This window comes from Calidris pugnax, unplaced genomic scaffold (genome assembly GCF_001431845.1).
Source record: "Calidris pugnax isolate Ruff unplaced genomic scaffold, ASM143184v1 scaffold123, whole genome shotgun sequence".
NCBI classification, from domain to species: Eukaryota; Metazoa; Chordata; class Aves; order Charadriiformes; family Scolopacidae; genus Calidris; species Calidris pugnax.
The window spans coordinates 1,694,433-1,710,243 of NW_015090876.1; the positions used below are offsets into that span (position 1 = coordinate 1,694,433).

General features: G+C 44.7%; 1 protein-coding gene across 1 annotated transcript in view; it reads left to right on the plus strand.

The window, feature by feature from the left end:
* Positions 1 to 15,811, plus strand: part of MAD1L1 (MAD1 mitotic arrest deficient-like 1 (yeast)) — a 412,943-nt gene that overhangs the window by 234,276 nt on the left and 162,856 nt on the right. Inside the window, exon 14 of the mRNA XM_014946202.1 lies at positions 8,023 to 8,111. Coding sequence (XP_014801688.1) covers positions 8,023 to 8,111 — 89 coding nt within the window. The remainder of the gene's footprint in view (positions 1 to 8,022; positions 8,112 to 15,811) is intronic.

Below are 15,811 nucleotides of genomic sequence, written 5' to 3' on the forward strand. Positions count from 1 at the left end.
GCAGAGCTGTGTCCCTCTGCAGCAGGGCTGGATCTGGCTGGCTGAGCCCGTCTGGAGTTCCACCAAGTTGCACATTGTGCAGCACAATGTGGAAGGGAGGTGTTGGAAGAGAAGCCTCCTGCAGATTGGGAATCAGAGGGGAGAGAGGTGAAAGCTCGTTAGGGCTCCCTTGGGGTAGATGAATTAGTTAATGACTATGCTGTGCTTTGAAAAATGCAAATGCTGTGTCAGAGCTAAGTCTGATTATAATAATCAATCTTCCTTTTGAGAGGGTGCTGGAGGGGGGGGGAGAGGGATGAGTCTGGGGCTGAATATTTAGATGGCAGATCTGAGTTTCTCGGCTGTCATTAAGGAAACCTGATGTCACCCGAGAGGTCAGAGGGGCTGGGGGGGGAGGCAGGAGGTGAATTTGGGAGGAATGATCCTTGCAAGCACCAGCGGCTCCTCGACAGGCTGAAGTTAATTTTGTGATTTTTGTTCCTTATGATTGTCCTATCTGGAAAGGGAGGGCTCGGCGTCTGCGGCGGCGTGTGAGCCCCCCCTGCTAATAGGGGAGATAGAAACTGCCTCATAAGCAGGATCCTCCGGGGACGGGGGGGAGAGGAGGGGTGGCTGCTGCAGACGTCCAGCAGTGACAGCTCCTTCTCCCTTGGCACTTTATTCGTTTGTAGCAAGCGTTCCTAGTAATTACGCCTCTTAATTTAGGAGAGCGAGTGGGAGAAAGGAATATAAATTTGTGTATTAACTTTCGAGATTGGAAATAGGGCAAGCGAACCTTCTCTCTGGGAGATTATATTTGGAAATGAAATAGAATGACATTCGGTATAAACTTGAAAAATTGCTCTCTTTTTACTGCAACAGGAGGAGAAAAAGCCACAATCCAGACTGTATTGGAGAGAAGCAGAAGTCAGCATATGTCCATTTCCCAGTTTGTGTGTATCTGCAATAATATATATGCATGAGTATGTTTTTAGGAAACTGTTTGCTGGGAGGTTGCTTCTAGCCCTGTCTTCTCAGTGATAAAAGCTCTGCAGGTTTGGTACAGATTGGATAAGCCATAGAGACTGGCAACTCTGACCCTTGTCTTTAAAGAGGGGAAAAAGGAAAAAAAAGAAAGAAGATTTTTTTTTTTTTCGCTTCAGCCAAGTGGGAAATAGGTAGTTCTAAACCACTTTTTATTGAATATCTGATTTTCTTTGGGTTTATTGCCTTTGTTTCACAAGAGCATCAAGGATTACTTTTCCCAAGGAAATGTACCAACTAATCCTGGGCTGCTCAGCCTGTTTCTAAATGGCAAGTAATATTTTCTTTTGCAAGTATTGTCCTATTTCTTTGATGAAGGGTGAAGTTCACTAAGAAATCTGGTGAGGTTTTGCTCTCCCCATCTGTGCCTCTCTGCAGATGTTTTAGGGGAAGAGCCCTTCAGCACATCGTTGTGTTGGGGGAATGGAAGAGGTGATGCTGCTTTTGCAGAGCAGAATGATCTGTGGAAGTGCTCAGCATGGTGTCTTACACCTCATGGAATTGCTGGGCACCCAAGTTAAACTCACTGGTCATAGACTCATAGAATCCCAGGTCGGAAGGGACCTCAAGGATCTTCTGGTCCAACCTTTCTTAGCAAAAGCCCAGTCTAGACAAGATGGCCCAGCACCCTGTCAGCTGAATCTTAAAAATGCCCAGCGATGGGGAATCCACCACTTCCCTGGGGAGATTATTCCAACGGCTGAGGGTTCTCATTGTGAAAAATTTTCCTCTTCTGTCCAATTGGAATGTCCCCAGGAGCAACTTTTACCCATTAACCCTTCTATTTTCCATGTGACTCCTTGTAAAAAGGGAGACTCCATCTTCTTGTAGCCACCCTCTAAATTCTGGAACATGGTGATAAGGTCTCCCTAAGCCTTTTTTTCTCAAGGTTGAGCAGATCCAGTTATCTCAGCCTTTACCCATATGGCCGGCTTCCCAGTCCTTTGACCATCTTTGTGGCCCTTCTCTGGACCCTCTCCAGCCTGTCCATCTTTTCTGTATAGCAGGGACCAAAATTGAACACCGTATTCCAAGTGTGGCCTGACAAGCATTGTGTAGAGTGGGATAATGACCTGTTTATCTCTGCTGGTGATGCCCTTGTTGATGCAGCTCAGCACCTTGTTGGCTTTCCTTGCCTCAGCAGCACAATGTTCACCACACTGCTCGCTCATCTTGAGCTTGTTGTCCACCAGGACCCCCGGATCCCTTTCCATAGAGCTGCTCCCCAGCCTGTGCTGAACTCCTGGATTATGTTTTCCCAGAAGCAAGACCCTACACTTGTTCTTGTTGAACTTCATAATGTTCTTGTTAGCCCACTCTTCCAGCCTATCCAGGTTGTCCTTCTGAAATGTCTACTCCCCCCACAGTTTGGTGTCATCATCAAATGTCATCGGTTCACACTAGGTCCCATCATCCAGATCTCTTATGGAGATGTTAAACAATTGGGCCCAGTTTCGATCCCTTGTGACACCCCACCAGTGCTCATGTAGGTTTGATTTCTGTCCCGGTGCCTGATTTCTAAGCTTGCAGACAGCAGGAGGTCACCAGGCTTGTTGTGCTGCTCTGTGGGAAGAGAGACAAATGAGATCCTTAGTCACTGCTGCATCCTTGGAGAGAAGCACAAATAGCATCACTACAATAACGGGCGTATCAAGCTCCTGGGGAACAGTAGTTTGCCTGTTTTCAAACCTCAGTGTACGGGCCTTACTCAGGGTCTCATTTCTCTGTTCTTGTCTATTTTAGTGTACGTTCTTCCTTTCCAAACCTCCTTGCTTTTCATATATTTAAATATTTATGTATTTAAATACCTTCCTGAATTGTGTTGAGACTTGTAGTCAAACACAACCTCTCAATTCACCTTTCCATGCTGGCTCCGTGCAATTCAGTTCCTATTTATCTCTGCCTTTTAAAATCAGCTCTTTTGCTGAGGAAGGCCTTTCAAAGGATGTTGCATCAGCCCATTGTTAAATAAACCTTTAGCCATTTATAATGGATTCAGCATTTCCTGCTTTTTTACAGTTCCAAGAATGCTGAATGACGTGCAGGCACACTTCATCAGGATAAGATTGCTGTATCAGCCCCTCACTAAAATTCACTCATTATTCAAATAATAACTGTATGTCTCCAGCATGTGTTCTGTGAAATATGTGTACATGATGTGGGCGAATAAACCAACCCCTTTTCTCCAACGTGCAAATCCCAACTTTTGCAGCGAGTTGAAATCCTTTAGATTTTGAGTCCTTTACGACCCAAAATGAGGCACCTGGACAGAGATTGGGTCGTTATTTTGGGCTGTGGGTTAAAATAGTCAGAAGTTCACAGATGTGATTTTCAAGGGTGACTTATTAGATTGATTTAGAAGCTTAAGTCTTGTGATAAGTCTCCTTTTGGAGATGGGGGGTGGACAGTAGACCAGTGGGATGCTTGGGAAAGGTTTGTCTTCAGGAGGACTTGAATCTGCTGGAATCAAGTGGGAGGAACAGCAGGTCCGTGGGGTTGCGGAGGCTCAGATACTTCTTTTGGAGAGGACAAAAATACGGGTCAGACTTGACAAATGTCAGAAATATACCAAGAAAATCGGCTCTATAAAGTAAAAATTTGTTTCTTCTAGCTGTCAGGATTTATAATTTTGTGTTTCTCCTGTCATCAGCTCTATAAAGTAGAAGTTTGTTTCTTCTAGCTGTCAGGAGATGGATTTATAATTTTGTGTTTCTCCTGTCATCTCATGTATCTTTAAATAATTCCTGCAGAAGAGAGAACCAGCAAGGAACACGTTTCTTGCACTGCTGTGGGTGTTTGCTATGTCATTAGCACTTGGAGAACCACCACCTTGAAATCTTGTCCAGGCAGGTTTAAAAGTAAAGCTGAAAGAAAAACGATATTTCGTTTAATTAAACACTAGACAGAAATTCATCCATGTTCTTCCTTCCTCTCTTTCTCTGCTTTGACTACTTATTTTGGAAAAATATCTGTATTTCATCTCTTGGGGTATTTGTGGGAGTGAACATTCTATATCCTGATATAGATCTATATCAGGATATGTCCTAATCCCTTTGTATCGAGAGCAATAAAGTTCATGGTTTTGCAGTGAAAGAGAGTAGAAAAGGTTCAGGATAAAGGGGATCCTGTTGGTTTGAGAGCAAGAGGCTCCAGTGTCTTCTGAGAAGAGAACATCACATCCTCAAAATGTTAACTACCTGTTTATGTGTTGTGTTCACAAGTCGTGGGCTCTGACATTACTTGTTATTCTGCCTTTTCCAGTGTCATAAAAACCTTGGGTAACTTCAAAAAAAAATGAAAACTAATAGCTTGGTTTCTTTTCAAGATGCTAATGTGTTGTGTACAGAGGGGACATCACTGGGGGGCTGACCCTGGGCAATATTAACCCTGAAGCTCCTGCAGGAGTTGTAGGTACTTGGGTCCTTCTCGTGGAGTTTTCAGGGTAAAAGAGATCCAATGCTGTGTTTGGGGACAATATTCTCTCCCTGCTCTCGGTGCTAGTTAAGAGCCAGATCAACATAAAAGAGAGTTGAAGGATCCAAGCCTGACCTGGGTCAGTCAGGAGTGAATGGGGGAATACAGTGAGGAGCTGCAATTTGAACAGCCCTTTTCCCCTCTCTGCTGGGTAATGGCTTCTGATACTTTAATGTATTCAAAGTAATGAAAGTTGAACTCAGCCAGTTATATAAAATTATTGATAAAAATTGAAAGAGTTTAGACAGGAATATTGAGTTAGTCCAAAATGCAGAAAATGCCTGCTGAAAGTGGCATCTGGTGAACAAAAGAGACCAGTACTGGGAATTAATTGAGGAATGGGGAAGTGATGGGAATTAGGCAGAGAAAACGGCAAGAGGAGATGGGCTCTTCCTCTCTTTATCTCTCCTTGAGGCCATTCTGTGCCACTGATCCAAGAGGACGAGTGGGCAGGGAAGGACAAACAGCCACCACGGGGACTCATGTCATGCATCTGACCTGGTCCCCATTGCTACCCTGAGGGGGTATGGTCTTGGTGACCTCCCCACCTCTCAGACTTATGTAGGATATGGATTTGTATTTCTCCTCTTACTGCCCTCCTCTTGCTTATTTTCCCCATTCAGTTCTGCTGCGTTTCTGCCTCTTTTCTCTGCTTTTTCCCCTGCCCACACCCCGGGCAGGATGGACATGGGTCCAGCTCGTGTCTGACACTGCATTAACAGGTACCAGTGTGCCAGGTCTCACCAGAGCCTGGCAACAGCACCTTCTGCTTGGATTATCCAGCAGGCAGAACTGCAAGTCAGAGGAAGCTTTTAATCAATGGATTCCTGATTTTTTTTGCTCTCTTTTGCTGTTCTCTTCGTTCTTGTTTCACAAAGACCTATTTGCCTGCACTGTGCTGCCTTCAGAAAAGCAGAATTGGATCCCAACAATAAGCTACTCCATCTTATCTCAATTAACTTTTTTTTTTTGCCCTGGAAAAGACATAAATAAAATAACATTTTTAATATCTTCTGTGAGACTGGCAGGCAGGGATATTTTCCTTACCAAACCCAAACAATTAAAGGAAACAAGCTGCAAATTCTGAATGAAGTACTCAATACCTTAACTGTTTAACATTCTTTTTTGAAATAAACAATTAATGAGGTTTTAATGACAATAATTTGCTGTGACACAAAGTTGTTCCTTGGCCTGAACTTGAAACTCTCCAGCAGTTTTACTCCCAGTTGAGGGAAGCAGGTCTGTGTCAGCACTGAACCGCTCGAGCCTGTTTCATCTCTCAAGGTATCACCGTGCCCCCCTCTCCCTTTCCACCACAAGCACATTGGATTTTCAGTCTAGGTAGTTTCGGTGCTTGAAAACTGGAGGAACAGAGAAATGACAATCCCTCCTCATTCTCCTTCAACGACATACTCTTAGAAACCCAGCAGAACCTCATCACGCCGCTGCTGAGCGTACCTGGCGCTAATTTGTCACCGCTGTGGATCAGGCGAGCCCTGTACTGATGCTTTCCATGGCAGCAGTCACTTCAGCGTGTGTTCATTCACTCTCCCATCCCCTTTGCCCATTACACACTCCATTTTTTTCCCTTTCTATGCAGCCAACACAAGAGACCCCACATCAAGACAGCAAATAACTCGCCCACCCCTTCCATTCCCCCGTCTCCCTGGAGAAGGTGTCTGTGATTTATCTGCTCCTGTGGGTGAGCAGGTGGCGGTTGGACTCGAGGCTGAGCCCTCTTAGCCCATGATAAATAACATATTTACCAGCCCTTCCATCTTCAAATGCTGTCCACACGCAGTCCAGAAAGCAGCACAAAACTCTTAAAAAGCAAACACATCCAGGCTTCAGCAGACACGGGAAAAAGGAGATATAATGAGTGTTTTCCTGCTAGAAGGAGGTTGGAATTGAAGCCCGCTCCTCGTCCCGGTACCTTTTATTCACATTCCTGGAATTATCTGGCATGCTTGCTTTATCCCCAGCCATCTGTGATGGGCTGAGCTGGGAGAGATAAGCTCAGTAATCAGAAAATTGAGGGAAGCATTTCTGGCTGTGATAATCTTATCAGGCAGCTAATATACATTAACATTTGTACAGCCTGATGGTGCAGGTGGGCCTTTGCTTATTTTTTCTTCCTGGATGCCTTTTGATAGGCAGGGGGAGAACGTGGGGCTTCGGGGTGCTGGGGGGAAAATTGGGCTAAAATCTCCACCTTCTCCTGCTCTTCCCTGTGGAGAAAGGGGAGGGAGAATAATCCAACCATCCCTTTTTTGCCCTTTCCTGCTAACGCCCTTCTGCCATACTCTGTCCGTCTTCTCTGCTAAGGATGGAAGGGCAAAGAGGCAATATGTCAGAATTTCAGTTCTGGCTGAGCAATATGACTCTGTGTCAATATGTTCCTCTCCATTGTAAAAAATAGGGAGTTTCTGTCAGCTTGAAGTTTGCCATTGCAATGGGATTTTTTTGTTCTACGAGTCTAATTGATGCTGTTGAAGGCAATGGAGTATTAATGGATTATTTCCCTGATGCTGAGCACTGAGCTCTCTGTGGTCATAAGTTTTGCATCTATAATTAGGGATGGATTGCTTATTGTTTTCCTCCCGAGTGAAAAATATCGTTTCTGTCAATAGATTTATTAGGGGAATTAGTTGCCAGGTGCTAAAAGACAGATAATAAAAGGAAATCCAAAATCTGAAGGATGAGTGTGAAGGAGGACTAAGCTGGGAGATGGTGCTGGAACAGAAGTTGGAGTATCCTCCAGGTAGTTTGGCTCTGCTTACACTCCATAATAAATCATTTTCTGAGGGGTTTAGAAACAAGTAACATCTGTCATTTATCAATCTGTGCGTTGTCTTGATAGTTGCATTAGGGATACAGATTCCCATGTCAGGGAGCCTGGGAATGGTAGAGCCTGAGTAAGAAGTTTTCGTGTCTGTAGAGTTTTGAGGTACTTTCTGGTGAGTTCCTTCCCAAACAAGGCCAGAGGCAGAAAGTATTCTTAATTGTTTGTTTGTTCCACCAGACCTACCTGAGCGAGGAGCGTATATTGGAAAGGGCTGGAAATATTCCCCAGCCTTTTGGATTCAATGTGTGTCTCAGAGTTGCCCTGGATGAGAAAGCATAATCCTCTGGTTCATTTCTTCTGGGGAGGAATTGGAGCTAAATGAGATTGAACTGTCAATACTGCATCTCGGGTACCAGCAAGCTCCTGATACCACACAGATAATTCTCTGCATCACGTTATCTATAGGGGACAGGGTGGGGAAATACCTGGAAGCTGAGAAACAGTTGACTTTCTGTGTTGAAACCTTGGAGAAAATGTTGGGGAAGGCAAAAGGGATTGCAAAGGGAAGCAGAGTTGACCATGTCTTGTTAATTCAACTCATGAAGAGTTGTGCTTGATGTCCATATCTTGAGAAAGGTCTGAGCTGTGCAGAGCATCATGATTTCCTCCTCCTCCCTGTGCTGTTTACGTGTCCCCCTTATCAGTGCTGGAGGAACTAATGCCTTTTTTTTCTTCTGCAGCTGGAGGTGGAGATGAAGGTCCTGAAGTCTCAAGAGTGCACAGCTGAGCAAAGTACCGCCATCACCAAGGAGGAGGTTGACACCCTCAGGTAGGCAAAGCAAGGGGAACGCTGAGAAGATTCCTCTTTTTTCAGTGGAAATCAGAAGGGAAATGCCCAGGGCTGTTTCACTGCCTGCTCTGGTTATTGCCAACTCCAGGTATGGGACCTCACCACGTCACAGTGCATGAAAAAGCACACAGTATAGACTGTCTATGCACATGGGCCATCTGCTATTCAGGGAACAGCATCAGAATGTGTTTTCCTTGTTTTTTCTGAAGCAGGATGTTCTTTTCCTGAGCACGCTTTTCAAATTCTCTCCAGCTTTTATGGACACGAGAAATCCATGAAGCATTAACAGAAAGCTTCAGCCCCTGATCTTTCCTGCATTTTGATACTTTATAAGCAGGTCTGTCTTCCAGGAGGCTGCAGGCTCTTTTCTTTAATGTTTGGGGTCTCTTGCTCTCAGATAATTCATATCCCCAGCTCCTGCGTCACTCTTCCCCCTGTTGAATTTCCCGAGGAAACAGCATTGCTGTTTGTGTCATATTTTGACCAAATCTCGACCGTAAATACAGGATCTGTTGGCGTGTGTGTGCAGAGGTTTAGAATCCAGCTTTTGTGATCCTGCTGTGCGTGTGGCACTGGAGATAAAAGCGGGCTGTTTCCCCTCGTGCATTGCTGCAGATGGCAGAGGGGGACCTGTTGTGATGCACTGAAAGAGGAGTTACAAAACAGCATTTTTGCACAGAATACACGAGCGTTTACAAGCTACAGTGAAGGTAGACAAGCTCTCTGTGTATTTATTAAAGCATCTACAGCTTCCATTCCAGAGCAGGTGACACAATAAATAGTGGGCACAGAAAAGTTCATCTGTTTCTGAATGTTTAATAAAGTTCCTTTTATTTAAGCTGAGCAAATCAGATCTTGACAGGCTGAGTTTTTTCTTCTCGGCTGATGTAAGACTTTGGCTGGAGTTTCATTTCTTAATTCTTTTATATTTTCAGCTCCATCGCTATAAAGCGTTAGTGCCTCTTAGGACTGAAAGGAAGGTTTTGCAGCGAGCAGAATCTTGCAGAAAGTAGAAATTACTGGCCTGTACGTTATGACTTTGCTTCTGTGCTTTGCCTCTGGAGCTTGTTTTATGGCTTTGAAAGCCCAGTGCCGTGGCAGAGGGGAGGTGTTTGGAAATAACACATGTTCAGCTGAGCTATTCCAATATGTTCTAGGGCTGTACACCTAATCGCAGGAACTCGCTCCTATAGTTCCCTTAAGGTGATGTAATAGTTCTGAGGACCCAAGGCATACATCTCCCTTTTTTACTCTCTCACATGGTGGTTCTGGTAGAGGATAGTATGCTATGGCTTCCCTTTTTCAGGTGGGTAGACCTGTCTCCATCTGCTTTTGCATGTTGTGGGTGTTTGAACTGAGCTCATTCAGGTTTTTCCTTTGCTAAGGCACACGAGACTCTCTGAAATGTGATTTTTAGGCTGCTGCAGGAGTGTTCACTCCCTCCTCAGCAACATTAAACCCGTCGCTCCTGATTAATATTATGCCTCTCTATCAGCAGAGCCAGCATCCTGTTTGCTGTCTTCTGGGAGCTGAGGGTTTTCAGAGTATTTCTACAGAGCCTGGGCTGGACGGCAGCACCCTTTCATGCAGGAGATGTTCAGTCTCTTTATTTTCACCTCCAAAACTCATTATTTGGTGTTTATCTTCGCCGAGCAGCGTTTGCCATCTATTCACTGAGCAGCTTCAGGAGCAGCGTGTGGAGGGGGAAGCAGCTGGATGGTACATGGTCCAGGAGCACTTCCTATCACAGAAGGCTCCTGGCAGTGGGGATGGAGATGTCACAGATTCACAGATTTGACAAAGTTTTGAAGGGACCTCTGGAGATCATCTAGTCCAACTCCCCTGCTAAAGTAGGGTTGCCCAGAGCACATCACTCAGGACTGCATCAAGGCAGGTCTTGAAAATCTCCAGAGAAGGGGACTCCACGACCTCTCTTGGCAGCCTGTTCCAGGGCTCTGTCACTCTCACCGGAAAGAAGTTCTTCCTCATATTTGAGTGGAGCTTCCCATGTTCCAGCTTGTGCCCGTTGCCCTTCGTCCTATTGCTGGAAACCACTGAAAAGAGTCTGGCTCCATCATCCTTCAACCCACCCTTTAGGAACTTGTAAACACAGATGAGCTCTCCCCTCAGTCTTCTCTTCTCCAGCCCCAGCTCTTTGAGCCTTTCCTCATAAGGAAGGTGCTCCAATCCCTTAATCCTCTCTGTTGCCCTACACTGGACTCTCTCCAGCAGTTCCCTGTCTCTCTTGAACTGGTGAGCCCAGAACTGGAAGCAGTATTCCAGTTGTGGCCTCACCAGTGCAGAGCAGAGGTTCAGGAGAGGTTCTCCTGTTCTCCGAGACCTCTCATAAATGATGGAGAGTGGCTCCATCATGTCCAGCTTTGCCCTGAATTTAAAACCTGTTTCCTGGGGAGGGACGAGCAGAGCTCCCAGGTACCTTGTTACAGGATCGTGGCATTAGGTTCTGCTCAAAGGTAGCCCTAAAACCCTCTAGATAATGTTTTATTCTCTTTCTCTTTTTTGTTTTTAAAGGATTTCTTTGACTGCTAATCTCATCTCTCTCCTCCTTTCATGAAATTGTGTCAGAGCCTCTGCACAAAGCATGGCACAAACGCAGACCTATTCCCAGTAAAGCCTCTGCTGGTGCGGAGCAATTCTCCAGTGAGGAGCCACACACTGAAAGCTGTTTCAGCAGAGAGACTAAGCTTCTGCAGTTGTTTCATGGTGATATTTCTGTCTTGTCTTGTCTTCTCTCCCCCGTTTCAGTACTGCGTGCTCCCGAGGCTGTGGATGCACAGAGGCCACAGTCCCAGGATCTAATTCCAGGCTGCTTTTTCTGTTGCTTTTTACTGAACCGCTTTTTGTTGTTATGGCTGATTTAAATACTTGTCCCAGGCCCTGATGCTAGTCATTTAGCTACAAAGCTGTTCCAAAAAAACATGGATTTGTTGGGTTTTAATCACCCTTTTCACTGCTCAGCTTGAACAGTAAATGCCTTGCTGCAAAGTATTCTCTTTCTGCTGGAGCTGTCTTTGCTGGAGAACTGGTAAGCCAGTCCCAGCTCCTTTTTCCTTACTGGTGCCTACTCTTGCTGCTTCTGGTGTCTTCTCAGACTCTCCAGGACTCCATTCAGCATTGGAGAATCTGCTCCATAAAGATTTTTTTCTTATCCTTCTAGACTTAAGCAGTCAAAGGACATGGTTGGGCCTTATTTTGTGTTTTCTGGCACTTTCTGTGCACTGGACAAGAAACTGGGCCAACTTTTTTCTTCACAGAAGAAGCTCCTTCTCAAAGGAGCACAAGATAAATCCCTGTCTTTCCCCAGACTTTTGGGGTTCAGGCAGAACGTGCCGTGGTCCACACCAGGACGCTGCTCCTGCCTCTCTGGATGTGTCTTCCCCACGCAGCAGAGGCAAATTGGGTAGCTGTGATTTAAGAATAGAAGAGGTTTGGAGGAGAACAGAGATGAGGATGGGAAGGGATTAGATCTGCTGTGCTTGTCCTCCTCCTGTGTCCTTCTGGGCCCCAACAGGACCAGTTTACTCAGTTTTACATGGCTGCTAATGCCATGTAGGAGTGAGCAACATGAGCCCCACTGTTACTCCTTCCTTCTACTGTTCTTCTACCACTCCTTCCTTCCTATTCAGAAGGTCATTCTGGCAGAGACCAGGGGGAAGAATGCAAATTTTCCAATTGGAAAGTGGGGAAAGAAATGCCACAGCTTATGAGGGAGTTATTTCCATTTCTGTAGTTTATTGTGGTCTTTGAAATCCCATTAACCTACACTACGATGCGGCTGCTCTTCTGGCCGGAGCCCAGCCTCTCCACTTAGCTGCTGTCATGGAGGAAGGTGAAAAATAGAGGAAAACCAGCAGAAACCAGCAAGGGGGGCCTGCAGAGCAGGAACGGACCGTGAGCCTCTAGGCGTTTCCATATACACCCTGTGGTTAGATGCTAACTCCTGAAAACAAAAGCAGGAGAGACATAAAGGAGGAAAAAAAAAAAAATCTATATTGATCATTTGAATCTGTATTCACCTCCTGTGAGTGAATGAGAGCTTTTAAAAACATATCTTTTGTTGCATTTTTCTTTAGTATGGAAAGTAAATTTTCAGCGAGAAACTTGAAAGACTTTATCAGTTTTTCCTCCTTCTCTTGAGAACAAAGTGCTCTTTCGTCAGACCTTTTATAACTTTAAATGTGAAACTCTCTCCCAGCATCATCGTTTCTGAAGAGACAATAAAAGCCGGCGCTAATGCTGTCATTTCTCACACTTCTTGCTGCTCCCTCTGAAATCATATTTGTTTATATTCCACGGATCTTCTGAAAAGAAAAAGTGGTCAAACTGTTGAGTTCGTGTGCTGTGGGGTACAGCAGAGCAGAGAGTGTTTGGGCATTAGCACCTTTAAGAGGGAAGGTGATAACTGTGCAGAAACTGGTATTTCAGAACCTATAAATAAAAGTAATATATTTAAAAAGAACTTCACTAAAGACTTAAGTGGCAACAGCTGAAGGACCTTTTCAGCTGGAACAAATCTGAACTTTTCCTTGCTGCTGTCAAACTGCAACCCCAGTAAATCCTAAATGTTTTCTGTGGATTTAGTGACTGGGTAGAGTTACAGTAATTCAAAAGAAATTCATGTCCTTGCCAATGCCTATTAGTCACACTTGCTGGAATTCTGTCTGCTCTGCTCCTAACACCATCTCAATACCATCTGGATCCCTTAATAGCGTCTTCCCAACACATACATTTTCTGCTCCATTCAATAGTTTCCTGTTTGGCAGTAGCTTTTCCACATGGCCATGTCCTCTTCGCAGATGGGGCCTCCGTGAGACATGGCCTCACCGGTGATATCTGTGCTGCTCCACAGGCCAGTGCATAACAGCCTGAGAATGTTAAAAACAAATCAAAGAACGATGAAGAGGTGATGATGGGCAGTTGTGGCTGGTTGACTCCACTGAAAAGCTCTGGAAGCTTTTGGAAGTGCCTCGATGCTGGTGAAAATCAACCAGATTCCCCCCTTCTGCCATTCAAAAATAGGAGCAGGCTGGACTTTCTCGCTAGAATCATCCCTCCCCATCAAAGCATTTTTTAGAGAGACAATGCACGGGGTGAGATGTCTCCTGATTCTCACAAATGTCGTTTTGGGAGACCTGAAGCTGCAGGTTTGGTTGTTTTTTTTTTTTTTTTTGTTCCTTCTTCTAATCTGGGGCAGTGGAACATGCAGTGGGGGCAAATAAAGCTCAGTTCTCAAAGGTGTGAAAATCCACAAACCTGAGCACACACCAGTGAATCTGTGTTCTGGCTACATTTGATCTTGTGAAAGGCTGTGGTGAGGGCTTGAATTTACCTTGTGCCTCTGGAGCCTTCGACTTTGGGCTCAGCTGTCTGCATCTGATGCAGGGAAAGTCTTCCAGGAATGCAAAGAGATTGAGAACAGGAAAATATGTAAAATGTGACAACAAACCCCTGCATGGAGAAGTGGGTAAATTTTTGAGAAATGAATCGGAATGATTTTTCCCTGTATCACAAAACTTGAGAACGGTGTCAGTATTTCAGAAAGTAACTGATGTTTCTTCCTTCCTCATGGCTGGGGGCTGCTATTAAAATGGCCAGACATTAAGTTAATAGATGGTTTGTGCTGGACCTGGATGTTTCCGTGCTCTGCTCTTTGCGGTTCTCACAGGGATTTGTCTTGGATTGTTCTCCCTACCTGAGTAAATCCCAAATGTACCAAGTCAAGGCATACAAACTGGTGATAAAGTACCATCACCTTCCTCATCCAGATGTCCCTGGACAGAGAGAGCACAGGTATGCAGGGGCTGAGGCTGCCTGTGTGGATGCTGGTGCATCCGAAAGCCGTTCACACTTGTCCCTGTACCTGAATTTATGTAAATGAAAAGATTCAAGTGCCAACCAAGTAAATATTTTTCAATATTTGACTGCCATATCTTAACCAGCAGCTGCAAATGCTTTGCTGTGTTTATATATAGATAGGATTTCCCTTGCTTCTCTCTCTCTTTGCCATTGGGAAGAGTTCCCCAGGGCTGGAAAGCAAAGCTAGAATAGCACAAACTGTTTGCTAATGGTTCTTAATGCTTTCCCACTGGAGATCCAGGACACTTAACAGCGTTAAAAATAGGTTAGAAGAGGGATAAGTAGTGAAAGCACTAGTCAGTCCTAAAAACCTCTCCGGTGCAAAGAGGTTACAGCAATGTTCCCCATCTTCAGCACAGAGGAAGCAGCAAGGGCTGTCTCTGATGAGTGTTGGGAAGGAGGATACCCCAGTGGTACCTCAGTCATGGGTGTTGGGAAGGAGGATACCCCAGTGGTACCCCAATCATGGGTGTTGGGAAGGAGGATACCCCAGTGGTACCCCAATCATGAGTTTTGGGAAGGAGGACACCCCAGTGATACCCCAGCTGTGGGAAGGTGAGAAGGAGCAGTTGCCTGTGGGATAAGCCCAAGGGCAAGCTCCTGGGGAAGAAGCCATGGATTTCAAGCATCCTCCTGGTGCTGCTGACCACAAAATCCATGGTCCAGGTACGTCTGCTGCACAGCTGCAAGCACCTGGGCTGCACATCACTGCCCTTTCCTCACCGAGGCACAAAGGGCACAAACAAATTATTAAATCTTAAAATTGCAGCATTAACATATAGTGACTTAAACCTATCCTTGTTACGTCTCGCTTTGTCTCACATCTTTGTGAAATGGTTTCTGGTGATTGCTCTGAATGATTTTTAAAGGGCATCAAAGAGGCCTGAGCTTAAATCTCCACCTGGAGAGAAGTTCTGCAGGCAGATAATGGCAACATCACAGCTTATTTGGGAGGCTGGATGGAGAGAGAAATGTGTTCTAAATTAAAATTCAGCATGTCAAGTAGGGAGAAAGTACTGATGAGAGTCCTGTGTCTGGCTCTGACCTTTCAGTAGCTGCTGTGCTGTTGTTCCTCAGAGAAAAACGTTGCTCTTCTTGTGGCCTGTTCTGCAATCCATTTAGAAACACTCCGGTAAAAGCATTAATTCAAATTTGAATTTCCATTTTTTCCGACCTTTCTTCAGCATCCTCTGTCCCTGCTAGCTTTGTGTCTCTTCTGGATGTTATTGATGATCTCTTTTAATGGCCTGGACAATGCTAAAAGCTACTCCTCGGCATTTTAGGAGCTTCCAAGAGTGGAAAAAAGATGATCCTTTATAATATCTGAAAATTACCAGCAGGGGTCGGGCTTACAAATAATTTAAGCAATTCAAGCTGCATATTTATAAAGGAGACATTTCTGTGCTGAGCATGTTGTAGATCAACCAGCTTCTCTGGAGAAGTTTGTCACTTGTACCCTGTGAATAGGAGAGACAACTTCTTAGTTGTACCTGCAATTTCTGTTGCATAATTGTGGGATATTGGCAGATGGGTGTGTTGTTTACTGTCACGGTGCAAGGATTTTCAGCTTAATTTAGGTCATTTAAAAGTGGGTTTTATCAAGCAAGATAATTATTATTTTTTTTTAATATTCTGGAAAAGGATCCTGAGAAAATTAAATGCAAAGACCAATATTAATATGGATTAGTTGCACAGTTAATCCCAGGAAGTTAACATGTGAAAGGTGAGGTTCCTGAAGCAGCATTAAGGTTTCTGTGCTCTGTACTTAAATGCAAACAAAAATGTTATATTGAACGTTTTAT